This window comes from Silene latifolia, chromosome 1, assembly GCF_048544455.1.
Source record: "Silene latifolia isolate original U9 population chromosome 1, ASM4854445v1, whole genome shotgun sequence".
Taxonomy (NCBI): domain Eukaryota; kingdom Viridiplantae; phylum Streptophyta; class Magnoliopsida; order Caryophyllales; family Caryophyllaceae; genus Silene; species Silene latifolia.
In genome coordinates, this window is record NC_133526.1 from 149794025 (window position 1) to 149821644 (window position 27620).

Genomic DNA, 27620 nt, shown 5'->3' on the forward strand with positions numbered 1-27620 from the left:
CCGGAAAAATGGACCAGACCGGACCATTTGGTCTGGACCAAATCCGGACCAAATTATTTTGGTCCGGTCCTCGGTCCTAATTTTTTCAAGGTTTGGTCTTCGGTCCGGTCCGGTCTAAGACCCGTTAATTTAGGTCCGGACCGAATGGACCAAATTTCACATTTTTAATGACGCAACATTAAAATATTATGAATCAAATTAATATTTTATTTTCAAAAGATATTATAAATTAGTATCGTCAATGATTTTCAAAAAAGAGTTGTCTAATTATTTAAATGCATTTTATTTATAGGAATTAAAATGTAGTTATCGTATACGAAATTGTGAAAAAACTAATTTTAGGTCCATTTCGGTCCAAGACCGGACCAGACTAAATATTTCATGTTTGGGCCGGTCTAAGACCGAAATTTTTAGGCCCGGTCTTTGGTCCACTAAATTTTTATTTTCGGTCTTCGGTCCGGTCCAGTTTGGTTCGGTCTTGGACCGATTCTCAGCCCTAACTTATTATTTTAATACATTAATTAATTCTCTATTTTGTGTAGCAAAATTACACTATCATGCTCTGTATGGGGGCCACTATACAGATGAATTTGGTTTCATCAAAGACTGAAATCATCTCTGAGCCAGTAATAATTTCATGCAAAATGTTCAATGTAACACTTGAAATGGTAACAGACATAAAACTTAAATTGTTCAATATATTCAAAATCAAAAAATTAATTTAGATACTTGGTATTATTTTCAATTTGTATAAGTTGGAGCGACTTTAAAAATTTATCTAACAACTAATGCATAACGTTATGACATTGAAAGGTAATGAGTAAATAAGGTGTTAGCAAAAAATGTTTTATCTATTTTACTTTTATTTTTCAATCTCCCATTCTAAATTAGCAGGACAAAATAATTTTACAATGTCGAGAGACAAGTGTTAACATAGCCCAATAAAAAAAAAAAAGGTATTTGACGTCTTAAAAGGCGAAATGAATGAGAGGTGTTAATGGTGGAGGTTGTGATAAGGGAGGGGTCATGATGGGTGGGTAATGATGGAGTGAGGTGTCGCACATAAGGTTATGAGAAGGATTACGGGTCCCGCGTGGGGTGGGGTTGAGATGGTGGTTATGCTGGAGGTGCGGGACGTAGGGGATGGTGGAGGCAAGATAGGGCAAGGTAGTTGGAGGATGTAGGATATGGATTGCAAGGAGTGGTTAGTTGTGGGGCTGTTGAGATAAGGGTTGAGAGGGACGTCGTGGTCAAAGGTGTTGGGTGCGATCACGACGCACTACGGTAGAGAGTTTACTGGTGAATCTTGAGGTAGTCGGTTAGTGATGCCGAATGTTACTTCCAGACGTCAAGGCGATGGTGGGTGAGAGTGCAAAATGAGAGAGAATAATGTAGAGAAATGAAAGGAGAACAAACAATGGGGTAATATGATTAAATAAAAACGTACAACAATGAGAAAAATTAAATGTATAATGCGTAAATAAACAGGTTAGTAATCTACAATAAGTTACATTCACTTTTCATATTTCACCTCTTATAAGTTAAAAAAACCGAGAAAAAAAAAGCAAAGTACTTCAAATAAAATTAAGCAACATAAACTTATCAAAACTGCATAATTAAGTAGGTAAAGTAAATTTTTCTAAAATTTAGTTATTTACTAAATACAAAAATACATACTTTTTTTACTTTTAATAATACTTTCCGTTACTATCCTGATTGCACGGGTTCAAAACTAGTTCAATTCACTTCAGTACACCACCACCGAGTTGGCGTTCCTTCTATGAAGAGTTGAAAGAAAAGACCATATCATTCATCAATGATCAGTTCATCACCACCTACCTACTAACTTTGGCGCATTTCCCTATTCTTCTTAAACCCTAATCACCAAATCCCCATTTTTCTGAAACTCATTCTCGTCCTACAATTAGGGTTTCGATCATTTTGTAAATGGAAGATGAGACGGAGAGATTGGGATCGGAAGAATCACCGGCGATTATAGAATCGACGATTAAGGGTGAACTATGCATGGAGATCGATCCTCCTTTCAAAGAGAACGTCGCTAACGCCGAAGATTGGCGTAAAGCGCTCAATAAGGTTGTTCCCGCCGTCGTCGTTCTTCGTACCACCGCCTGTCGCGCTTTCGACACTGAATCCGCTGGCGCAAGTTACGCTACTGGCTTCGTTGTCGATAAGCGTCGTGGTATTATCTTAACTAATCGCCATGTTGTTAAATCAGGTACTTTCTAGTTCTCTAAGAATTAAGAAATGTTAATTCAGTGATTTTTTTTTGGTAGGATTGTTGTATGAAAAATGATGGAATTCTTTTTGGCAGGACCGGTCGTGGCGGAAGCTATGTTTTTGAATAGGGAAGAGATTCCTGTCTATCCAGTCTATAGAGATCCGGTGAGTGGAGTTATTCTTCTGTTAAGGAATCCATGTTCTTCTGCTTTAAGTTAGATTCTGTATGGGACATTGGTTGGAAAAGGAAGTATCTTTTAACATATTTTCTATGTGGGACGACATCTGTGATTGCAGAATAGCTTTTGATTCGAATTGGAATCCGGGATTTTGCTTTATTTATTGGCTTTTTTTATTTGATGCACTGGTGGACTTGTGTCTGCGGAATCTTGTTAATAATTTAGAGAAAGAACTGTGTTCTAGTTATGCTTAAGATGATGATAAAACGTCTCCTGCTGCTTGGCTAGTTGTTTTGCTGACGCATATTGGGGTGACACTTGTGCATAGAGCCATAGACCTACAGACCTTAAATACTGTTTTAACTCTACTTATTCATCCTCAAGGCCTGATCAGCAATTGAGGATTATAGACTTGCAAACTTATAGTTGACGAGTTTCAGCCAGTTTTATAGGAAAGAGGGGAGGGTAGTTTGGCATTTTTTCACCCTTATTTGATAAGGATGATGTTAAAATCTCCCACGTTCATGGAATGGTGCTGCCATAGGCTTTTGTGCCGTCAAGGCTTTTGAGTGAGTGGCCGTACTTTCCTGCCGCATGTGGATAATAGTCCAAAAGGTCCCCATGTGCCTCCTTGTGCTCTTATATCTGCCATCAGCCAGCTATGCTAGATTTTAGCTCTAGACTAGTATTTCGTAATCCGTATGTCTCAAAAGGACTGATTAGCTTCTCATCTTGGTCTCTCCATTTTATTTTTTATGTTTTTCACTCTGTGGTAAAAATCTCATCTTACCCTCCATCAATATACTCAAATTGGGATAAATCATGTCGCTGATGGTTGTAGCATGTTTTAACTAACGTCTGCGGCACTGGTTCATGACCATGTTATCAAGGATTTGGAGGTTACCGCTGCCACACGTTACTACTTTTTGAGCTGATATTGACTGCGGTAAATGTGAATTGGCTACTACAAGTGAGAACCTAGTTGTTAAATTGTTGTAGAGTAGTAGACAACATGATTTTGGTTGGAGAGAGTGAGAATGGCCGATGGTTCTGGGAAGAAAGTGAAGTATGGAATCAACTTCTCATGGGATAATCTTTTCGTTAAGTTTTCGGTTTAGTAAGGGCTGTATTTGTAACTATGATTTCGGGACAACTTGATATTTATGTTCCCAAAAAGAGTACTAAAAATAGGAATTTGTGAAATAGTGAGAACAAAGTGTAACATCTAATTTTCAGGTAAGTCTTAATCTCTTAATTTATTACAATGTTTAGTACCCTATTACGAGGTGAGTCCGCTTGACGAGCCTTTAGAATCGGATCGGTCGGCTTAAGATCGCTCAAATTGGTCAAACTGACTGTTCAGCTTGACCAACCAACTTTGTGCTCAGTGATCGAAAACTCGTTTAGGCTAACGTGCGTCCCACACCACACAAGGTGCCCCACCAACGGTGTCAAGGAATCGCCCTTGGCTCGGGCGTTGCTCTCCTAGTCGTGGTTGTCGCGGTGATATTTATTTTACAAGCTTTTGTAGATATTTTATCATCTATTAGCTATTTCATATAAAGTTAAGATAAATTCTATCTAGGATAATTAATTTTACCAATGTTATACAATTTTTAAAAGCTTTTCATTACAAAATTTGGCCGGTACTACTTTTAACTCGTTCATCTCGGGTTTATCACGGGCTGTATCGGGCCGGTACATCTTATAAATCGGTCTTAGCGGCCGATAGTTTCCTTTTTTAAATTTATCCGATACATCTTGGGATATCTCGTATCGGCCACCTCTGATACCGATACATCTCGGGCGATATGATACGTCTCGGCCGAGATTTTAAACCATGCCCCTTACTAACCTGAAGATTCATTCTTCCTCTAAAGTGCGATTTTGCACCTGTCATTAAAAGCTCATTTTGTTACATAGAATTACCGGCACTTAGCTTTATGTATTTTACAATAATAAATTTTTTATTTTCAATTATAATATGTTATTTTAATATTCTTATTGAAATTTCAATATTTTATTTAGGTATTTAGAAATTATATTTATATTTTTTTTTTTTTTTTGAAATTTTAACAAAAGAGAATTAACTGATTGAACACCAGCTCCGGCCATTTTCCAAGCTTAGCATGAGCTTTAACTTTTAAGCTCGATGAGCTTCAAGACGGAGTTCAAATATCTTTTCCATTTGAGCTCAAACTTAAATTGGTCGGTTACATCCTTAATAGGGGAACTTGAGGCTAGGACTCGAGGGGGACTTGGAGAGTAGAGGCTCTAACAAACTCAATGCTTTGCCGCATTCACAACCTTCATTAGGCGCAACAAGCAATGCACACGCCTATGCATGATTCATATTTTTCTTCTAATTCTTTTACTTCGACTCTCCTTTTCAACATGATCCCTCTATTACATGTTAGCCCTCTTTAAAATCCAAAAGTGAATTGTTGTTTATAATATTTTAAAAGTACAATTTAAAAATAGTGTGCCTCATCCGCAGGAGGCATTCGCCTTCTCTTTGCAAGATGTGCCTTGTCGCCTTTGTGCACCTCATACCTTTTAAAACAAAGTCGTAGTGCAATTTTCCTGCTTTAGCGACCATGTTATCAAACTCAAATCTCCGTAGAATTTGGCGCGATGTGTTATTTTGTAATTCTAATACTCTTGTTTTCTCACAGGTACATGATTTTGGCTTTTTTCACTATGATCCACAACAAGTTCGATTTTTGAAATATGAAGAGATACCTCTTGCCCCTGAGTGTGCTTGTGTCGGACTTGAAATTAGGGTTGTTGGTAATGACAGTGGAGAGAAGGTAGCTTCTGCTTTCCATTTTGTACATCTAATTTTATGTGACAAAGATTGCACATTAGCCTTATTAGGTACCAAAGTTTTCTTTATTATTAATGTTGCTATTATTCCTTATAAGTTATAACAACTTGTTTAGTGAGAGACAAATTTAGTGAATGAACAACATGATTCCTGATGTAGTACACTATCACTCCTGGTGTACTAGTGGTTGGTGTGCATCTTGACGTCAATCAAAACTTTGTGCCCAATTCGAGTATTTGCTCTTTGCTGAGATCAGTTTGCAAAATGGGTTACATTTAACTTTGCAAAATCTTTTTAGTGTAACTATTAGTCTATTAACAATGATGTACATGTATATTATCTAGTTTGCGATGAATAATTGCATAGCACTTGTACTTGAAGGTAGTTATCAATTACTGATTCTATAAGCACACGCTTTTTTCTTGACAATATTGTTCTTATGCAGGTATCTATTTTGGCTGGTACTCTTGCACGTCTTGATAGAGATGCTCCCCATTACAAAAAGTATGTGGTTTAAAGTAGTGAAAAAATTGTTACTTACCACCTACTATTTAGTGTATTTTGTAAACTACCACCTAGTATTTCGTTTATCACTAACAACCACCTACTTTGTACTGTTCAGACTCCCACAGTATTTCGTCCCTGATTATCATTAACTTAATTTCCCGACTCATTAAGTGAATAAACTATAACGCGGCCAAAATACCCTTGCTCTAATTCATTCCACACTCACTACCAATTAGATAAGCACAAAATCAAACTCCTCGAACCCAAAATATCCAGACTCCCACCGTATTTCGTCCCTGATTATCATTAACTTAATTTCCCGACTCATTAAGTGAATAAACTATAACGCGACCAAAATACCCTTACTTTAACTCATTCAAACACTCACTACCAATTAGATACGCACAAAATCAAACTCCTTGAACCCAAAATACAATCAAAATCTAGTTATCTTTTAAGAATCAAAATCCAATAATCATAACTCATCTTTCAAGAGAACCAACAATCATTCATTCATCTTACACAATCTCAAAGAGCAATTTGTAAGAAATTTAGGTTAAATTGCTATAAACATTCCACATTATCCAACTCCACCATCCCTTTTCTCCCTCCAGTCCGACCACCTGCCTACCACCCAACGCACTCCCAAGTCGCCAACCCAGTCCTTCTTCCTCATCGCACCACCAGATTCATCACGGCTAACTTGTTGCCACCATCACCCCCAGGCTCCAACCCACGATCCCCCTTCCCTACACACGAAAACCATAGATCTAGGGTTTTCGTGTTGGTGGAGACGATTGATGGGGATGGGTGGTTGAGTGGTTGTTGGACGTGGGATTCGGGTGGTGAATAATGAAGATGGTGGGGATGGATTTCATGACTGGGTGTAATGGTGACGATGACAGCTTGGAGTTCGACTAGTGGCGACGGTGGCAAATCTAGGTATGCGATGAAAGGGTGGGTCTGTGTTGGGTTGACAGTTCAGAGGGTGGTAGTGAGGCGGTGGTTAGGTGTTGGTGGTGAGAAACTGGTGGATTGATGATGACGATGAAGAATTATTGGGGGTGTTGATTCTGGAGTTTGATGATGTTTTTTTTTTTTTTTTTTTTGTGACTGGCAATTTGTTGTTGATGATGATGATGAAGATGAAGAATTATTGAATCGTTGGTGATGAATGGTATTTTGTTTACTTGTTTATTTATTTTGATTTTTGTTGTAATATGTGTTTTAAGTGAATTATAGTAAGGATATTGTGGTCTTTCTATTGTCTATTGACTTAACGAGTCCGACTTAAGTAAAATGATGATCGGGATTGAAATACGGCGGTAGATGGGATATATAGGGTCTAATGTAAGTGGTAAGTTGTAATAAACAAAATACACGGTGGTAATTTGTAAAATATGGTAAATACTAGGTGGTAAGTAACAATTTTCACTTTAAAGTATTAATTATGACCCTCTATGTCGTATTGATTGCTTGTGATAATGTTCCTGTGAGCTCCTTATCTTTCGCTTGCTTTGGGTGTAAGTTCAGAATTCAGATGTACATAAAACTCTTTTCAAAACTTTGACCGGCAATTTATATTCCCTGCATTCAGTTTTCACCCTTTTCTTCTCCCTTGCCATCTGGAAATTAGTTAGCTTGTTTGGTAGTATCAGCCCCGCTATCCGCTGAAGCCCTCAAACATCTTTGAATTTTTATTTTTATTTTAATTAAGGAATTTGGGTTTTGGTTAGGAGCGCTGGAAAGGCCCTCTATTGGGAGGGGCTTTGCCGACATAACTTCAGTACTTCATGAGGGCCTTAAGGAATCTTATCATGTTTTTTAACACCCTTTTGACTCTCCTCCCGTGTAACATGTTTTTCCTATTGTGCTTATTTCCTTGTACACTATCATTACTGCATTTTTCTTGCTTCAGCTTGAAATAATCTTGATCAACCAACGCAGTCGAAAAGTATGACTAATATTTAGGTCATTAGTATTTAGTAAGGTACACAGTGAACAAAATTTGGATACAGAGGTTTCGTAGTCTATGCTTGTTAGACAGTCAGAGGAGGTTGTGAGTTTTTATCTGGTGCTAAATTAAATTAGTTGGGACAGAGACTCCAAGTTTTTGAAAAAGACGTACTTTTTCGAAGACTGGATTACTGTTCTTTCCCACATGATTGGATGATATGTGTTGTTTGAAATAACACTTCATGTTGCATAGAAGAGAAGGTAGATAGCCGACAGAGCAGCATGTAGAGGGAGTCTCAGAAATATCTGTTGTAAGCTTCTAATGCAGTTAACCTGAATATTTTTCTTATCAGGAGTTGTAGTACTAAATGGTGATCTTTTCCGTGACTTGTAGTTTTCATTTTCCTGCCTTTAGTTGGTCATTATCTTCATTACTGGTTTAATAATATTACTCAGATTTTGCCATAGACTGTTGTATTGTTTGACTCGCCTGATCAGTTTGTATTCTTCCTTGTTTTTTTCTTCTTCATGCAGGGATGGCTACAATGACTTCAACACGTTCTACATGCAAGTAAGTAGCTGATAGACTTGGTGCCTGATGAGTTTTAGTCTTTCTTCTTTGACTCTGATGTATGCTGTGGTACTTAGTGTGTTGTTTCTGATATACTATGCATCCTGCTACAGGGAAGTGAGCTAGTATACCCCAGGCTTTTTTTTAATTGACTAATTCGCGTGCCACTTTTGTGTTAGACCATATCATAGAATCGGTGAGAGTATTACGTTAATCGATTTACCATATTTGTATTAAGTTGTGATTGTGCTCTGTCATGATTTTGATTTTCTCTGCAATAATTTTTGAGGGCTGGGTAATGTCAAAGAAAAAAAATGTTCATGGATACTCGCGGTGCTAACTATCATTTGGTGCATGTGGTTTTCTCCCGTCTTTCCAGGGAAAGGAATTCTTTTGAATACATACTGCAAGTCTGCAATGTATTTTCCCCTAGCTTCTTTGTCGGGTAAAGTTGGGGGGTTGCATACTATCATTTTATTTATTACGCGGTATATATGCTTCTAACTAGAGGGTCAGAGCCCAGAGATCTTGTTTACGCCTTCAAATCAAATCTTACACAACGTGATCCTACTTCCTTTCGGCTATACTCTATTGCCTAAAAAAAAAAGGAAAGCTACACCCAAAAGAAACCTAGGGGAAATCATCTATAGTGACCCTATGGTTTCGACTTTACCCTGCTGGTAGCCTGGTACCTCTATCTATGAGCGTTATGTATGGTATGTTGTAAGCCTTTGGTTATTTTATTTTTATTTTCAAACTTTTGCAGAGACTGTTAATCAGTTAGATTAAGTGTTAGTTTCAGCTATCAATTAATTGCTAACTTTACTTTCCCTGTTTCTCAGTCACTCTCCCTCATATTCCACCACCTTGAAGCTAGTTGTGGAGTTGGCAGTAGGCAGGGGTGGGAATATATTTTTTACAACTAAATTTTAGTAAAGACTAGATTTGTTTATCTGTAATTGACTTAATCAAACCTTGGTAACCTAAACATAGTGCTGTTTCTTGGGGAGTTCGCTGGAGCAGTTGGGGAGGGTGGAGATAGGAAGAGAATTGGGGGAGGAATGGGAAGAGTTATTATCTTTTTTTTTTTTTTTTTTTTTTTTTTTTTTTTTTTTTCATTATTGAACGCAGCTAAAATATAGATGTGTTCATACAAAATTAAGACATTAGGTCAATTTCTACGAACTTCATAGAAATTGACTTAATGTCTTAATTTTGTGTTAGTAAGTAGTAACCCCAAAACTTGTGAACTTCCCATCCAAAATTTTTGAAAATAATTCAACCTCTGCCCCGTACTTGACGCTTGTGGATGGGGTTGAGAATTGTAACTAATTGAAATAAGGGCTACCATGGATAGTTTCTTTTACTAATGAGTTCCTGAGATGTGGGCTAAATTTATCTGTCGTAGTGGTAAGGATTATAATGTGTCTGTGTTTTTGGTGGAACAGGCTGCTTCTGGTACTAAGGGTGGTTCAAGTGGATCTCCTGTTATTGATTGGCAAGGAAGGGCTGTTGCGTTGAATGCCGGAAGCAAGTCTTCAAGTGCATCAGCTTTTTTCTTACCCTTGGAAAGAGTGAGTTTTGACTTGTTTTGTGACTTGGATTTGGATATACTTAGATTTGGATATGGATCATTAATAACAGAGATAACTCAACGATCTTTCTTGTTAGCATTCTTATACTTAGATTTGGATATGGATCATTAATAACAGAGATGAGATGGAATTAAATTTTTGATTAACGGCATTAGCCAGGATTCAATATGCATACTTATTGCTAATTTAATTGGATGACAGCCTATACTGATATTTATTGTGGAGCATCCACTTTTTTTTTTTCTTTTTTTGAATCTTCAAATCATATCCAAACGTTAACTAGTCTAGTTCCACGTCCTCGTAATTTGTTGATATTTGATGCAGGTAGTCAGGGCTCTGAGATACCTTCAAAATGGTCGAGACTTGTCTCCAGTGAAATGGCCTGCCATTACCATCCCTCGTGGTACGCTTCAGGTTTGTTATTAATGTGCCGGCTTTTGATAGCTTTGACATATATCAGCTAGTAAAGCTGGAGTAAACTTATTGCTCCCGTCTCCACTGGCTATGTTACCAAATCTTGTTATCAGAGCTTGTGTTATTAATTGAGATATACAGTGGCCCTGTGGGTATCAAATTTGGTGATGTTATTTGTATTGTAATTGGTGGCTTGATATATCAAATAATTCAGGCTTGACCTTCGCTTAATGTTAATTAGTAACTGTTGCGTGCACACTGATTCTTATGGGACCATATCCTTTCTTTTCAGGTGACCTTTGTCCACAAGGGTTTTGATGAGACATTTCGGCTTGGTCTTCAAAAGGATACAGAACTGGTACCAGCCTGATTATCTCTTTCTACTTTGCAAGAGACATGTGTCGATATGACCATTAACAATATAATTGTATGTGTGTTTAATTATGTAGATGGTGCGGCATGCATCACCTCCTGAAGAAACTGGAATGCTAGTTGTTGACTCTGTGGTAAGTAATGGGACATTTTAGAGGTAAAACTTGGAGAATGCTGGTTCAAAGTAGTAGTTAATTGCACCCCATTCCTCATTGCAGGTTCCTGGCGGACCAGCACACAAGCATCTGGAAACTGGTGATGTGCTTGTCCGTGTCAATGGTGAAGTGAGTGAACTTAATTCTTTGTGTAATTCATATGTTTACTTCTAATTATGTCTGAGCCGAGAATATCATATTTGTGGTTGTCGCTCTAAGTATGTGCACTTTATGCATTTTATCTTTTAGTCCACTTATAATCTCAGTTAACGCTGGCAGTTGATTGGTTTGGCACGAGTTTATCCAAAGGTGTCTTCCCACTTGGATTTTTTGAAAACGTATGCTGCATGATATGTTTGCTTTGTTTGTTTTAGTGATGATGGTGCTTTTACTACAAACTTTTTCCGTTTTAATTGCTCTTTCTTAAAATACTTCAATGGGTGCATTACGGTGATTTATGAGTCCCATATCATTTTTATACATCTCTTATGATGTGACTGTTGAGTAATTCCATGTACGGCTACGCTCATTTTGCACGTCCATTTGATCATAGGAACTTTAACACAGTAGTTATCTACAGAATAGTCTGCACAGAAGAATGGTTTTGATTTGCATCTGTTATTATATCTGATCAAACAAGTTTACATATACAGATTATGACTCAGTTCCTGAAACTGGAGACTTTATTGGACGATTGTGTGAACCAGAAAATTGAATTTCAGATTCAAAGAGGTGGCACTCCAGTTACAGTTGACATTGTGGTAAGTTTGCTCATTTGGGTTCATTGTTTCCTGGTACCATATGTGATTTTGAAATATTTCCTGGGTAAACTACAAAGAGGAGATTTTGTGAGACAATTGGGTCAAATAGTGTCAAGCTCAAGCCTGTTTGCTGCTAAACCTGAACTTTGTAAATATGTTGAGAGTTGAGACTTTTTTTTTTTGGTGCTAATGAGAGTTGAGACTTAAGAATTGTATTATGCGGCTGAAGAATGAATTGGGGAACAAGTGCATTATATTCTCGTAAATGGTCTAATATAGTAATTTGGCTTTAAGCCGACAAAATAGTATTGCCTTTCTGTGGTTTCAGATAGACAGATGACCTCTATTTCTATTTACTACTCTGCGTTAGGCTATCCTATGTCTTAGTTTTATATAGTTGGACCCAAGAGGGATCTGCACTTGGGGTTAGAAACATCGGGGGTTTGAGAGTCTGACTCCCATTGTGTTCAAATGAAGTGTTTTGAGTGACATATACACTATTTGTCTTATATGACGTGAAATTTGATATTTATGACACAGTTCTCATATCAATGCTGGTTCAGGTTCAGGACATGCATTCAATTACACCGGACCATTTTCTTGAAGTGAGTGGTGCAGTGATTCATCCTTTGTCCTATCAGCAGGTTGGTGCATATTTTTGTGGCTAGTTTTTAAACATAATTTTGCTTTCCGTGTGTAGTGAATGATTATATTTTGTTTTGTGATATACAATTGTGACTCATTCTGTTATTAGTGCTATTGGTTATTATTAGAGCGGGCAAAAGCTAACCCGACTTGAGGAACCCAATCCCAACGGCCTGAAACCTGACCGATAATAGAACTCAAAACTTGGGTGAACCGAAACCGACCCGACCTGACCCGTGTTGAACTGAGAACCGATGGAAGCTTTATTCGCTCCAGCCGAACCCGACCCCGACCTAAACCGACTTGGTAACCTGATCTTGACTTAACCCAATGGGTGACCCGATAATGAATTAGCTTAGTAAGAGTCCAAATAAGACTAAATCTACATTCATCTTAATCATTTTCATTTAAAACTAAAATATATGCACCTATAAATCAATTTAACATGAATTATCGATCCCAAATTAAATACATAAAATTAAATACACGTTGATAACCCAAATTGAACCCAACCCTTGTCACCCCATGATGAACCAATGTTTCAATCCCCCTTATTACTAAGAGAATAAAACTTCTCAATAGTTTTCCCTCCAAAAGGAATCTAGCTAAATGAAGAAACAAGACTCTATTTTTAATAAATGATTCTCTTTTAATTAAGATATAATCTTTAACCATTATTATCTTTTTTTAACTAAATTATACTTCCTCCATTCAACTCCACTCTACCTATTTGTGTTTTGCACAAATATTAAGAAGGGTGGGGTTGGGTGGAATATATTGTAAATAAATAATGGGGTATGATGTAAATAAGTGGGGTATGAGTGAAAAATGGTGGAGTTTGATGTAGAAGTAGTGGGGTATGAGTGTCAAATATTGTAAATAAGTAATGGGGTATGAGGGTAAAATGGTCATATGTTATTCTCTTTTAGGAAATAGGTAGAGTGGAGTTGAATGGATGAAAAAGGAAACATGGTAGAGTGGAGTTGAATGGAGGAAGTAATCTTTTAATTAAAATAAACTAAAACTGGTATAAATCTAAAAATTCGTATATGAAAACCCGATAAATTGATATTATTAGTTTCGTATAAAAAAAACTTATCACGTACTTAATTTGTATTTAAAAATTATGAACTGACATTATTAATTTTGTGACAAAAAAAAATCTTTAAAATTATTTGTGAAAATTTATAAATTGACATCGTTGGTTTTGTGGTAAAAAATTTCATTAAATAACACATTTCATGACTTTACTCAATTCTTTTGATTAGCTTTCCATTTCAATTTTTTAACCTCATATTAAAATATGAAAAATTAATACTACATTATTACAAAATTAAAGATCTATAAATACCGCGCATGCATGCGCGGGGATCCATACTAGTTGGATACTAATTGCTTGTATGCGTTTGAAAGCCTTGAGCACTTTTTTTTTTCCGCAACGCAATAAAGAAGTCTAACGGTGTCTCTCGGCATCTCTATTTAATTTCAAGCTTGTCGGCCTATCGCTTTATTCTATAAAAAGGTTCTTCGATTGTACCAAAGGCTGGGCGAGCGGAATGAGGGGGAGCGACCTAGCAAGAATAGTAGCCTATCTATAGCCTGCGCTATAGACTGGAGTTCTCCGGGTTGGAGAGTTAAAAGCAGTTTTCCGAAGCAAGGGTGCCCCTTAATCTCTAGTAAAGGAGTCCCTGGAGAAGGAAAATGATCTGACATGATCTGCAATTGACCTGAACCCGTCATTGACTCGACACAACCCGAAGCCGATATGACCAACCCGCTTTGACCCGACCCATAATCGACCCGAGTGACCCGATTGTCACCTCTCGTTATTATTCTTGCTTTTTTCCCAAATCCAAAAGTATAATGGAAAGCTAGACCTCCTGATATTGGTATACTACATGGTCTAACTTTCTACATGTTGCTAGTCCTGATTTGACTGCTGTATTTACTACGGCTTGCACATAATTTTCAGCGCATCAAACCCAACCATCTTTCAATTAGGTTTGCCTATTCCTTCATGGCTCTTTAGGAATATCTAGAAAGTTGTCTATTTATTTTAATATCAAGTTGCTGCTGCTGCTGTGAATTTCCAATAATGGTTTTTTTTTTATTGCCTTGAATTTCTGTAGCTTGCTTTGACATTGAAGTTTCTGAATAAGCTATGCTCTTTTGCAGGCTCGGAATTTCCGCTTCAATTGTGGTCTTGTATATGTTGCAGAGCCTGGGTATGTCTTTGCCGTAAAATGTGTAGGCTTTGTGGTTGTATTAATTGTCCTCAAAGTATTGTAGCTGTGTGTTTGTCAATTTCTTAACTAGTTTGTGTTATTTGGAATTTGAACTTGTGTTTACCTATTGGACTGTTCTATGTATGCCAATTGACAATTTTGACCAAGGCCCTATATATAGATCTCTTTGAGAAATTCTTTACTCCAGCTGCTTTGATATAGTCATAGTTTGGCCTGTTCTTGAAGATCCTGAGATAATATACTAAGCCTCTATCGCTTGTAGTACCCCAGATACTTGGGACAGTTGACATTTTTCACTTTATTTTTTGTTTCATGAACCTTTTATGAATGATGATTCATGTTAGATGACCCTAACGGGACCAAGCTTTGTTGTTGTTGTTGTTGTTGTTGCAAAAACCGTTATGATACCATGCATAAACAGGGTTGGAATTATCTGCATAAATCTTCCCATTATCCCTCGACTTGTCTACTTTGGCCTTGTTCTACGTTCTTAAGTGTGTGGAAGCTGCTTTGAGTAGTTCTCTGCAGAAATTTCAGTTCAAATGACTTTTTTTTCTATTTCCTATGGAGCAAAAGACTCATTACTCCTTGCTTATGTGTGATAGATTAAAGCAAAATGGCCTACTAAAGCGGTTGTGCTTCTCTCTGTTATGAAGTAGCAGTCCTTCGATGCTGTTCTCGACGCATTTTTAATGTTGGGTCATTCAGAAACAACCTATTTGTATTATGCGTACATCCGACCTCCTTATCCCGCAATTTGCAGGAGCCATTAAGGCACTAGGGTAATGTTGTTACTTTGGCTGCGGATGATATTTTCTGGAGGTTGTTTGGCTGTTGTGTACATCTTCCATTATTGACTGTACCATTATTTGAATATGTTGGTAATTTCTCACGTATTGTCACCTTGTTGGGGCTAATGACAGGTACATGCTTGTCAGAGCCGGAGTCCCTCGTCACGCCATTATAAAAAAATTTGCTGGACAGGAGATATCATGCCTTCAGGAGCTGATTTCAGTCCTCTCCAAGCTATCTAGGGGCATCCGTGTACCATTGGAATATATAACTTATGTGGATCGGCATCGGAGAAAGGTAAATGCTTTTATGCTCTATGCTTATAATACTCACTCTTTTTCATTAGATATCCCTATTTGACTTTGTTTCCTGCTCACTAAAAATGTCAAATAAGGCTTATTTAACGAATGTAGGGAGAAAGAGTCAACTTTTGTGTTGAAGATGATTTGGATTTTCAGTCGGATGGCAGTGGTGGTTGCTCAATGACCATGCACTTCTATTGTTTACAAAAGTATCTTTGTTGTGTTAGTGTGCTTCATGTTTCTAAAACATATCTGTGTCCCACATCTTGCCTAACACTCTTACGATTTTCTGATTGGTTGAGTCCCAGATGTCTGTCCCCATGTCTCAGTGTACAAAGGTCACCCTCTATCCTTTCTTCAAACATATCTCTAGTGTTTCATAAACTTCTTTGCATAATTGCTGTCAACTTGAACATGTTGCTGATTGTCTGACTCCCCTTCGCCATCCTCATATACGTAGTTGATCGGTCAAATGAGACTATACTTGCGTCGTTTATCGTTGATCTTTCTATTTTCATTAATCTGAGACATGGTGTATTGCAAACTTATCACTGCAGTCAGTCTTGGTTACTGTTGATCGGCATGAATGGTATTCCCCTCCTCGTATATATTCTCGTGATGACAGTTGTGGCTTATGGGTACCCAAGCCCGCCTTACCATCAGACTCTCCACTCCTGTCGCCTGGTATTTTTCAAGGTAATTGTAGTTCTAGCGATAACGCCATGCCATTAGATAATAGAGGGACTTGTCTAATGGACCTGACACATCAAGATAATCATCAAAAGCTACCTGATTGTGCTGCTAACATGGAGACTAATAGTGATGATGCTTCTGAGAAAGCTAACGCTTGGGATGAGTCCGATAATGGGAGCAAGAAGCGCAAAGTTAATGGGGTAACTATTACGGATAGTTTAGTGGATGAGTCTAAAGATGAAAGCTTGGAGGACGTTGGAATTTCAGAGAATGATGTCCCAAAGGATCATCAAGGTGAAACTGCTGCAGTGTCAAATACTTGTGTGCCTGAACGTGTAATAGAGCCTACTCTTGTTATGTTTGAGGTATGTATATCTGATCTTTTTTGTTGGGGTTTTATTTTTTTCGCTACGGTTCTTTTGTTTAATTCCAGATATGAATTTAATGTAAAATGTAGAGTCACTTCTGCATGTAAGAGAATGTATTGTAAAAATGTGTTGCGTTGGTTTCTAGTTTCAATGAGACATGGCTTACATCTTTTGCATAAAATTTCACAACCATTTTTGTCTGTGAATCTACGTACTGCGTAACTTGCTTGATCTGTTTGGATTGTCATTTAGAATTATATATTTTGTTGGGGTTTCCAACCTAGTCAATGTTTGTCCTTTTCCACTTATGGACTTATGGTATGTTTGGGAACCTATAATTGGAATTGAATTCCGGAATTAAGACATTTTAAGTGTTTGGGAACCCTTAGAATTTCGAATTGGGATTGGGATTGGGATTGGGATTGGGATTGGACTCAATTCCTCATAAATTCCAACGTAATTAAAATTTCGGACTCTCGAATCCCTATTATATAGTAGTCATTTGAATTCCATCGCTATTTGATTACGTTTCTTTGTGATGCAAATCTCATCGCAATATTTTTATTTATGATTTTTTTTCCCAATTGCAAATATTTTCCGTCACTATTTATTTTTTTCCTAATAAAATTATTATAAAAATAATTTTGGGGACTACGACCCATACCCGTTCCGCCCAATTCCAATTGCTATTCCAATTCTATTTGCATGAGTTCTCAAACATCATTGAGAAATTGAAATCCGGAATCGAATTCCACGTTATCTCCAAACAAATTTTTGGGATTGGATTGGAATTGAATTCAAACATTTTGATTTCTAGAATTTAAATCATGGAAATGAAATCAATTCCGCATTTCCAAACACTACCTTAGCCAATTTCACATGAATGATACGAAGTGTGACCTAATTGGTTCTCCGCGAGCTGTCTAAAAACTTGATTGCAATTGATTCTCCTTTTCTTTTCATATTCTGTTTAGGTCTTTTATTAGTGGGATCCTTTCTTTTGTTTTATTACTTTCAGGTTCATGTACCTCCTTCATGCATGCTCGATGGTGTGCATTCCCAACATTTCTTTGGTACAGGTGTCATCATTCATCACTCCAGGAACATGGGATTGGTTGTGGTCGATAAGAACACCGTTGCGATAACTTCATCAGATATCATGCTATCCTTTGCTGCATATCCTATTGAAATTCCGGGGGAGGTATCTTTTTTTTAAAAAAAAAAAAAATCTAAATTGCTTGAAGACCCGTAAAAAATCTCAACTTGATGATTTTAATGATGGTTTAGGTTGTTTTTCTCCACCCTGTACATAATTACGCGCTCATTGCATATGACCCTTCTGCTCTGGGAGTTGCTGGTTTCTCAGTAGTTCGGGCAGCCGAGCTTCTTCCAGGTTATAAACCTTCCCTTGTGATGTACGTTGTTTTTCTTTTCTGTATTTGGTTATGTTCCGATTTGAGCATTTGGATAGAGCTATTTTGCTGCTGATTGGCTAACTGAGGAAGATTCTCTTTCCTCCCTTGATAATTGATTTGGAGTCATTTATATGCTTCATTAGTTTTGTTAAAAGAATTTATATTGCCACCTCTAGTCCCATCCAGGGGGTACTTATTTGTGCTTATGCTCATGAAACTAATTATGCAAGTTATTAGTGAAGGTTTATTATTGAATTGAATGCTGAAAAGTGGAAGTCTTTATCCTAGTAGATGTTGGTGGCTATGAGTTGTTGAATGCACCTCGGTATAGTTGTGAATGCTTATAATTGGTAATATATTTGTTTTTTGATGACTAGAGCCTCAGTTACGTCGTGGAGATGCTGTATATCTTGTTGGTTTGAGTAGAAGTCTACAAGCAACTTCACGGAAATCCATTGTGACCAATCCGGGGGCTGCATTGAATATTGGATCGGCTGATTATCCACAATACAGAGCCATTAATATGGAAGTTATTGAGCTTGACACAGGTGATTTGGTTGAGCATTGATTATCTTTCACAAATCCATATTCCTTCCCAGTTCAAGTATATGAAATACCTCATCACTTCTGTACTCTATTTCCAAAAGACGAGAGCAACATCATAAAAAATGAATAAAACTTGTTATCCTAAAAACGTGAGTTTACGTAGAAGAGTTGCACTTTTAGTGTACCTTTGTGTTTTCCATTCCCAGTGGAACCAAAGCCTCCGTATTTTTTTGGGGTCTGGATTATTTTGCAATAAAGCAGAATGACTCACCTGCGCAATTTTTCATTAAGAAGTTGTCATTTGATGCAATTCTCGACTCAAATTTTATTTTGGCGTATTTAGTAATCAGCGGATTACTTTCAGCAAAAACAGGTTATAAATGACAGATTTTATAGAAGGATTGACCGACATTTTTTAATTCACAGAATTAGTTAAAGTGTTGGGTAATTAGCATATTAAGATTAATAGATTGTTATTTTTCTTTGTAAAATAAAAAAATGAAGTAAATTTTCCTATTTTAGAATGTCAACAAATATGCTGGGGTAACTAGCATGTTCTTTGCATATTGACCCCAAATCTGCTGTTTCAATATGTTGTTTACCAAACACCGAAACTGGCATATTGATTGGTCAAACATGCTAGACACGTTGAATATGCTATAAATCTTCCAACATGCCGTTTACTTTGGGTCATTCGGAAACAGCCTATATATGCAGTTACCACAGGGGTAAGGCTGGATTTATCCGGCCTTAACCCACTAGTTACAGGAGTCCTTGAGAACTGTCGTATTGAGATAGTGTTGTTGTTGTTGTTGATAAAAGCTGTCTTTTGAGGTGTTACTTTTTCTCTCTTCCTTTCAGATTTTGGCAGCACATTTTCTGGTGTCCTGACTGATGAACATGGTAGAGTTAAAGCAATATGGGGAAGCTTTTCAACACAGGTTTGTGTCTTTTTTGTTTTTTAATATCGTTTCTTCAAATTTAATAAACTTGCTGCTTCTGATATTTCATTAATTCATTTGTAGCTAAAGTATGGATCAAGTTCATCAGAAGATCATCAGTTTGTTAGAGGTATACCGGTCTATACCGTCAGTCAAGTCCTTGAGAAAATTTTATCCGGTTCAAATGGCCCACCTCTTCTTATAAATGGCATTAAAAGGCCCATGCCACTACTGAGAATATTGGAGGTGGAATTTTATCCAACCTTGCTGTCAAAAGCTCGAAGTTTTGGCCTGAGTGATGATTGGATCAAGGTATTGTTTCTCTTTATGTTTTATGCCATTTTCCCTATTTGTTACTTTTCTTTATATACTATATCATGTGTGGCAAATAACATGATGATTGTAGTACTTTCATGAATTATAAGTTCGTTCTTGTTTTCATTCATCAGTGAACGACCAATATTGATGTATTTTCTTCATAATAAGAAGTTGGCATTAGTACTTGCCTTTTGTTTGTTTCGAATCTCGGACATCAACCGACATCTCCTTGCTTTGTGAGGGTAGTGATTGAGATTTCAGTTTGATACCATCTTTAGATTCTGGATCCAACTTAACCACAAAGGTCTAAAAGAATCTAGAGATAGGTAATAAATACATCATTTTCTTAAGGATTGCTCTTGAGTGCATCTATTACATCTGATCGAGTTACTCAGGCTCAAACCAATTTTTTTATTTTTTATTTTTATTTTTTTGAGTTTAAGGGAGCGCACTATGTCGCGGGTAAGAATCAAACCCCCATCTTTTTGGTGTGGCTGTCTTTATGATGTTCATTGCTTGTTAAAGAAAGAAAAATTGTTGTTGGCTTGTGGCTGCCAACACAGAATACGTCAACTTAATGGAAGTTAATTAAAATTTAAAAATCGTTTGGTGACCCCTTCTCAACGATGTGCTGTGCTTCATTGACCTGGGTAGTGTAAATTATGCAAGGGTTGCTTAGGTCGTAGCTAAAGCTGGCAAGTTTGACCCGACCCGAACTCGAGCAAACCCGACTGAACTCGAAAATATTGCAACCTGAAACCGACCCAACCAGGTAGTCAGTGACCCGAACCCAACCCGACTCAGTATTGACCGACAAAAATGATGACCCGAATAGTTATTAAGCTTAATATTGATCAAAATGTATGATTTAGTGTTTAGTTTGATACGTTTGGACTTAATCACGAAGTAACTAAACCAAATAATGGTCGAAAAAACTAATTTTAATGGTTCAAAATTGAAGTAATGCGATAAAGTAACTAGATCCTATAATGGCCCGACCCGAACTCAACTCGTCCTGAAAGGGTGGCTCACCCGATATGACCCAAACCCAACCCGATTGCCACCTCTAATCGTGGCTTAGGATTAGCACACCACCCTTCCGGTCAATGGTGGTCAAATGTGCAGTGGTTCTTGCATTGCAGATGCATATAAGTATTCGAGTAAAGAAGATATTCCATGGATACACTACGTTTTGCAACTTGAAACACTGGCTCTTTGATAGGGATGTCATTCTTCATATATTAAACTCCTGTTTCTACTTTTCTTCCATATCCTATGATGAAAGGTGTATGCAGTACTAACTAGCATGATTGTTTCCCGATAAATTACTTCAAACCAGGCCCTAGTGAGGAAAGATCCTGTAAGGCGCCAAGTCTTACGTGTGAAAGGTTGTTTAGCTGGATCAAAAGCAGAAAAGATTCTGGAGCAGGGTGACATGCTATTGGCAATCAATAAAGGACCAGTAACATGCTTTCGCGATATAGAGAATGCTTGCCTGGATTTGGACAAGGATGATTATACTGATGGAATGTTGCAGATGACCATTTTCCGGCAGGTTGGTATATGGCATAATGTCTTTCTTTGGCTTCTCTTTCTTATTTAAGTCATTTAAATCTGATTTTTTTTTAATCTGAGTGATAATGTATCTGCAGGGACGTGAAATGGAAGTAGTGGTGGGAACAGATGTAAGAGATGGTATTGGTACGGTTCGTGTTGTAAATTGGTGTGGTTGCATAGTTCAGGATCCTCACCCAGCTGTTCGAGCTCTTGGATTTCTTCCTGAAGAAGGCCATGGTGTTTACGTGGCAAGGTAATTTTACTCCAACTGCTATGGTAGATCTCTATGTCTCTTTACCTCATTATAAATGATGGATATTTGAGTTGTATATTTAGCTTTCTCTTAAGAAGATTTAGCTTAATTAAGTAGACTGACAGGTCATTTGGCTACTTTCAAGGTCTAGTTTTCGATTTTAATTTATCTTGCCATGGCTGCTTGAGCGCTTTGATATAGCGGTGTTCTGGAAACAAACATCAGATTGTTATGCTGAAGCTAAAATCCACCCTACCATTTCACACTTTTACAGGTGGTGCCATGGAAGCCCAGTGCATAGATATGGTCTTTATGCCCTTCAGTGGATAGTTGAAGTGAATGGCAAACCTACTCCAGATCTAGATGCTTTTGTTAGGGTTACCAAGGTATATCAACTTATACTTACTGTATATTGCATTAGCTTGAACCTGTTAATTCTGGGCATTTTGCATGGATTTTGATCTCAGAATTTGCAAATATATGCACTTTTTATGATTGGTAACGCATTAGAATTTCAAGGTAGCATATTGTTAAGACATCAACAACAACATCAGAGCCTTAATCCCAAAATGATTTGGGGTCAGCTCACATGAATCATCCTTTAGAACCGTCCATGGGTGAATGCACACCTCAAAATGCAAAAAAAAAAAAAAATAGACAAGGGAAAAATGAAAAACAAAAGGGAGAGCGAAACCTAATACAAAGTCAAGGTAAACTTTTAGGTTTTAAAATCGAATTCCGGATTTCTTTTATAAAAACTTAAAATTTAAATCGAGAATAAAGATTAAAACGATTTTGAAAACCGAAGTAGAAGTTAAGGATCCGGAATACCTTAAAAGTAAACCAAGTAAAATATATAAGAAAGTGGTTGGTAAAAAAGGTGTAATAAAGGAGAGAAGAACAAATAAATTCTTTTAAAAATTAAATAAAAACACTAAATATGTCAACATCAAATATTGTGAAGACGTATTAGGATCATGTAAGTCCCCCTCCTTCCCTTGAGTCCATAAGTCCTCCTTATGGCCATTGGATGAAAAAATTGGAGGGTTGAGATTAAAAGCAAAAAAGAGGAATTAATATCTAATTAAACACTCTCCCTCTCTACCCATCCTAATTAATCACAAAATCTTAATTAATCACTAATCTAATATATCTACTTTTCCATTCCCCATTTCCTCCCTCATCTCACATAATTTCAATCCCCTCATCTCTCTAAAAACTCAAATCTTTCAAAAAACCAAATAAATAAAAAAACTCAAAAAAATCACCCAAATAAATCCTCTCCTTTGTTTGACCACCACTCCCAAATCTGAAAAAAAAAACCGGCCACCCTACCAACCACCCCTCCCTTCCACCACCACTCACCTTCACCACCACCTCACACGCCAGATCTGACCCGCGCACCAGCCGCCCCCACGACCACCACCACCCCACGCCAGATCTGCCGACACCACTCACCCCGACAACCACTCACTGTCACCCTTTCCTCTGACCCACCCACGACCACCCATCCTACCACCACCACTACCACTACCCTACACCTACAACAAAAAAACGACACAACTACCACTACATCTGAATTTCGCGAATTCACCCCGACCAGCCACGCTATTTCCGACAAGACTCATGGTGGTGATGTCCACGGTGGAACGTGGTGGCTGTCGACGAGAAAGGATGGTGTTGGTGCGGTGGTCAAAATGTGTTGTTGGCTTTTCTTTAAAAAAATCTCATTCATTTCTCTTTAAATACAAAGTTTTTAAAAATAAATGAGTGGATCTTATCAAGTTTTTATGATGGATCTCATTCATTTCTCCTATACATTAAGAAAGGATGACTTTTGTTTGTTTTTTGAAATAAGTTGGGTTGGTGGGTGGTGTTTTTATTCATTTCCTCTTCTTGCTTTGCTTTCACGATCAGTTATTTGATATTTTTTTTTTTTTTTTCGTTTTTGCCTTTTTTTTTTGATGTTTCAGATTTTGTATTTATTTTGTATTTTTTTGAGTTTGTTGCATGTGTAGGGTGATGGTGGGTGTAGGCAGTTTTTTTTACCTTCCTCTGAGTTACTATGAGTAATTTGAGTCCCTCATATATTTTGAGTCCCTAAGTTCTCGTATATTTTGAGTTCCTAAGTGTTTTTTTTACCTTCCTCTTTTGAGTTATTATGCTTTTAATCTCAACCATCCATTTTCTCTAAATTGGATTTATGGACTCACACCTTAGAGGTATCCTAGTACACTTTTAATGAGGACTTTTATTTGTTGTTTCAAAATTACATTTATCTCTATTATTAAAGTTGCATTTTTTCCATTAAAATTACACTTTTTTCCATTAAAATTACACTTTTCTCCATTAAGATTACACTTGTCTTTATCTTTATTAAAGTTACACTTTTCATTATTAAAGTTATACTTTTCACTAATAAAGTTACACTTATTAAAATTACCGTTTTTTCTATTTAAATTACATTTTTCTCTATTAAAGTTACGATTTTCTTCATTAAAATAACACTTTTTTCTATGAAAATTACACTTTTTTCTGCTAAAGTTACATTTTTCTCTATTATTAAAGTTACACTTTTGTCCATTAAAATTACACTTTTATCTATTTTAATTATACTTTTTCTGTTAAAATTACATTTTTCTCTATTATTAAAGTTACACTTTTCTCTATTAAAATTACACTTTTATCTATTAAAATTACACTTTTTTTCTGTTAAAATTACACTTTTCTCTATTATTAAAGTTATACTTTTCTCCATTAAAATTACACTTTTATCTATTAAAATTACACTTTTTTGTATTAAAATTACACTTTTTTTTATTAAAATTACACTTATTTCTGTTAAAGTTACACTTATCTCTATTAAGGGTACCCTCTCAAGCACTAAAGTTACACTCTCAATGGACTAAAGTTACACTCTCAATGGATTAAAGTTACACATTGAATATGGACTAGAGATATACTCTCAATGGACTAAATTACAATTTAATGGACTAAAATTACACTTTGGTTGACTAAAATTACACTTTTGGACTAAAATTACAATTTAATGGACTAAAGTTACATTTCTGGACTAAAATTACAATTTAATGGACTAAAATTACACTTTAATGGACTAAAGTTACACTTTTAAAAGACTAAAGTTACACTTATAAATCACTCAATTTACAATGAGTTGTGTTAAAATTTGAAAAAAAAAATAATAATATTTCTCAAAAATTGACGTAAAATTGCTTCAAAATTTCAAATTTATCGTAAAACGCAAAATTTGTCGTAAACTTGCTTCAAAATTTGAAATTTCAAAATAATATCCGTCAAAACTGCTTTCTTTTTGTTAAAATTACACTTTTTTTTGTTAGAATTACACTTTTAAAACAGTAAAAGTCTCATAAAATTTGTATAAACTCTCTCAAAAAAAAATTTTAAAAACTTGAAAATATAAGAAGACAAAAGATAGTGTTAAATGGGTAGAATAATCAATTAGTGAATCTATAATTAAAGCTAGAGAGAGAAAGTAGAATTAATTAGTGTATAAGAAACTAATTAGTGTTAAGTGTATTTTTTGCTTTTAATCTCAACCATCAATATTGGAACATCCAAGAGATGTAGTGAGGACTTAGGGACTCCAAATATATGAGGGACTTATATGAACTTTACTCTTGTGAAGACATCAAACCATAAAATCTTTTAAATCGTGCAGAGGAATTGTAGTAAACGCACTGTCATGTAATATCATATTAAATGTTTGAATGTCATAAATTCGCAACTCACATACTGGTTTATTGCAAGTCGTGTACGAGATAGTCTTGTCATGGTATGGTTGTGCTTACTAATATTTGATATTCTTCAGCTATTTGGGTAATTAACACCGTATCACTGTGAATCATTCTTGTTTAAGTACTTGTTTTGTGCCGTTCGTTATATTGCCGCAGCATCAGTTCAGTAGTAGTCAGTCTGCTTAGAACAATGATTAAAGGTTCCCTATCGAATCTGTCTTTCTTCCTTGTTCGACTTTGCTTCGCAGTTCGAGTCGCTATTTTGCGGCCCCTTTCCCGTGTCATTCACCCGATGCGGCTTACCACGCTGCATTTCTCTATACATGTCATTTATTCTCTATTAACACGTCTTATGTGCTTTCACTCGAAACATACTTAATTCCAACCATTGTCAAACTTAAAGGGAAAAATTGTGTAGTTTTTTGAACTAATTACTTTCTATCCCTGATTTTATTAGAACCATCAGCACGAGTGCCTATGCCCAAGTGGTCACACTTCACCTATTTTTTTTAAAATATCCTCGTAATTTTTATTCGAAAATTAATGCCATATACCCGTGTACGAGTGTTAAATGCGTACGGAAATATGAAGTGACATTGCAACATAGACTGTGCTACTATTGTATTTCAGTCTTCTTGTCTAATATTTGCATTTAATCAATGAGCAGGAACTAGAGCATGGGGATTATGCACGTGTTAGAACCGTTCACTTGAACGGCAAGCCTCGAGTATTAACATTAAAGCAGGATTTGCATTATTGGCCTACTTGGGAACTGAGATTTGATATTGACACAGCTCTTTGGCGCCGGAATGTGATTAAAGCCCTTGAAACTACTGTTGTATGACTGTGAATCATGCCCCTTGGGAGTATGTGATCCGGAAATTTGTTTGTACGTCGAGCCTCAGTTAATTTCAGAACTTGTACGATTCAATTCTAGGCTAGAGTCATAGCTTGACTGCATGATTTATGTATCAAACCCTAAAATATGAAGCATTGATCAACTAGGGCTTGCTTTTGACGACATTACTTAGTATTGGGCTAATCGAGCTCAAAAAAAGGGAAAGTAGAGGTCGGTGGTAAATGGTGGTACGGACAGTGAAAACGGGTGTTGATTGCGCCATAAATGGGCAGGTGGTTCTTATTTCCCCCTTTTAAGTGGTATTATTACCCTTTTTTTCATTTCTACCACGGACCACCGTTCTCCGTCAGTTTTCACTATTTCTTCTTATTTTGAGCTCTTTTTCATACTATATACTCCCTCCAATTTCATTTATTGTTCCCCTTTCTTTTTGGCATAAGAAATAAGAGAATCAATTTGGACCACACAATACACATGACCCCACATCAAATTGATTTTGGACCACACAAAGTTGTCCAAAAAAGGAAATAGGGAACAATAAGGAAAATGGATGGAAAGGGAAAGAGGAACAATAAATGAAATTGGAGGGAGTAGTATATACTCCCTAACAATTATTGTCGTCCAGAGCAAAGCCATAGAGAATAAAGATGCATTCATCTTATTTGTAATTTATATGCCCGCATTTTTCCATTGGTAATGTCTAACTGACATCAGTTTACACTCTTTGTTTAGCTCTTTAATCATGTTATCCAAGTTGTTCATCTTTTTTACTATGAAGTATATTGTTCAAAATTCATTGCGCAACATGGAGATAGAAAGACCTAAGTCACTATATTTCAGACTGATTGAGAGAGGTCACAAATACTGGTTGTAATGAGAATTAATTAGCATATCAAACGATATATATCAGCCCAACAGTCTTTGTGATTCTTTCTCTTGATTTGATTAGAATTACGGAAAATTCACGTGGTATCCTTGAACTTTGCCACATTTTACGTGGTACCCAACTTTTTAAGTTTGTGCACATTATATCCTTGAAATTTGATTTTCAAACACAACATGTCCTTTTTATCGTTTTTAAAATTTTCAATTGAGCATAAATTATAAACCAGAAATCGGAATTAACTATTTTTTTTTTTTCAAATTGATTAACTCTTCGAGATCTATAAATTGAAAAAACGAAAATGGTCATTTGGAAATTTATGATCGAAGGTATGTTTGATTTGAGATTTTCGTTAAAAAAAACCCTATAAAATGTCAGCCAACAATTTTTTTTTCTCGAATTGTAGATTATGACAAGATAATCATTTAACGAAAAAAAATGGCCGATTTTG

The 27620-nt window shown here is 36.4% G+C and overlaps 1 protein-coding gene across 1 annotated transcript; it reads left to right on the top strand.

The window, feature by feature from the left end:
- Positions 1 to 1718: 1718 nt before the first annotated feature.
- LOC141610537 (protease Do-like 7) lies at positions 1719 to 27011 on the top strand. The gene is made up of 24 exons (XM_074428645.1): positions 1719 to 2236; positions 2333 to 2403; positions 5093 to 5227; positions 5690 to 5748; positions 8242 to 8278; positions 9727 to 9852; positions 10198 to 10287; positions 10580 to 10645; positions 10737 to 10793; positions 10878 to 10943; positions 11468 to 11575; positions 12139 to 12219; positions 14396 to 14445; positions 15390 to 15555; positions 16118 to 16618; positions 17640 to 17822; positions 17909 to 18014; positions 18414 to 18584; positions 19444 to 19523; positions 19608 to 19835; positions 21181 to 21396; positions 21494 to 21651; positions 21926 to 22037; positions 26095 to 27011. The coding sequence occupies exons 1-24, from the start codon at positions 1948 to 1950 to the stop codon at positions 26269 to 26271; spliced, it is 3333 nt and encodes a 1110-aa protein (XP_074284746.1). The 5' UTR covers positions 1719 to 1947; the 3' UTR covers positions 26272 to 27011.
- The last annotated feature ends 609 nt before the right edge of the window (positions 27012 to 27620 follow it).

What these genes read in the sequence shown, in the direction of transcription:
- LOC141610537 (XM_074428645.1), top strand. Translation starts at nt 1,948, where the DNA reads ATGGAAGATGAGACGGAGAGATTGGGATCGGAAGAATCACCGGCGATT. An exon ending in TCAACACGTTCTACATGCAA is followed by an intron (nt 8,279 to 9,726) that starts GTAAGTAGCTGA and finishes TTGGTGGAACAG; the next exon opens with GCTGCTTCTGGTACTAAGGG. An exon ending in CATGGTGTTTACGTGGCAAG is followed by an intron (nt 21,652 to 21,925) that starts GTAATTTTACTC and finishes ACACTTTTACAG; the next exon opens with GTGGTGCCATGGAAGCCCAG.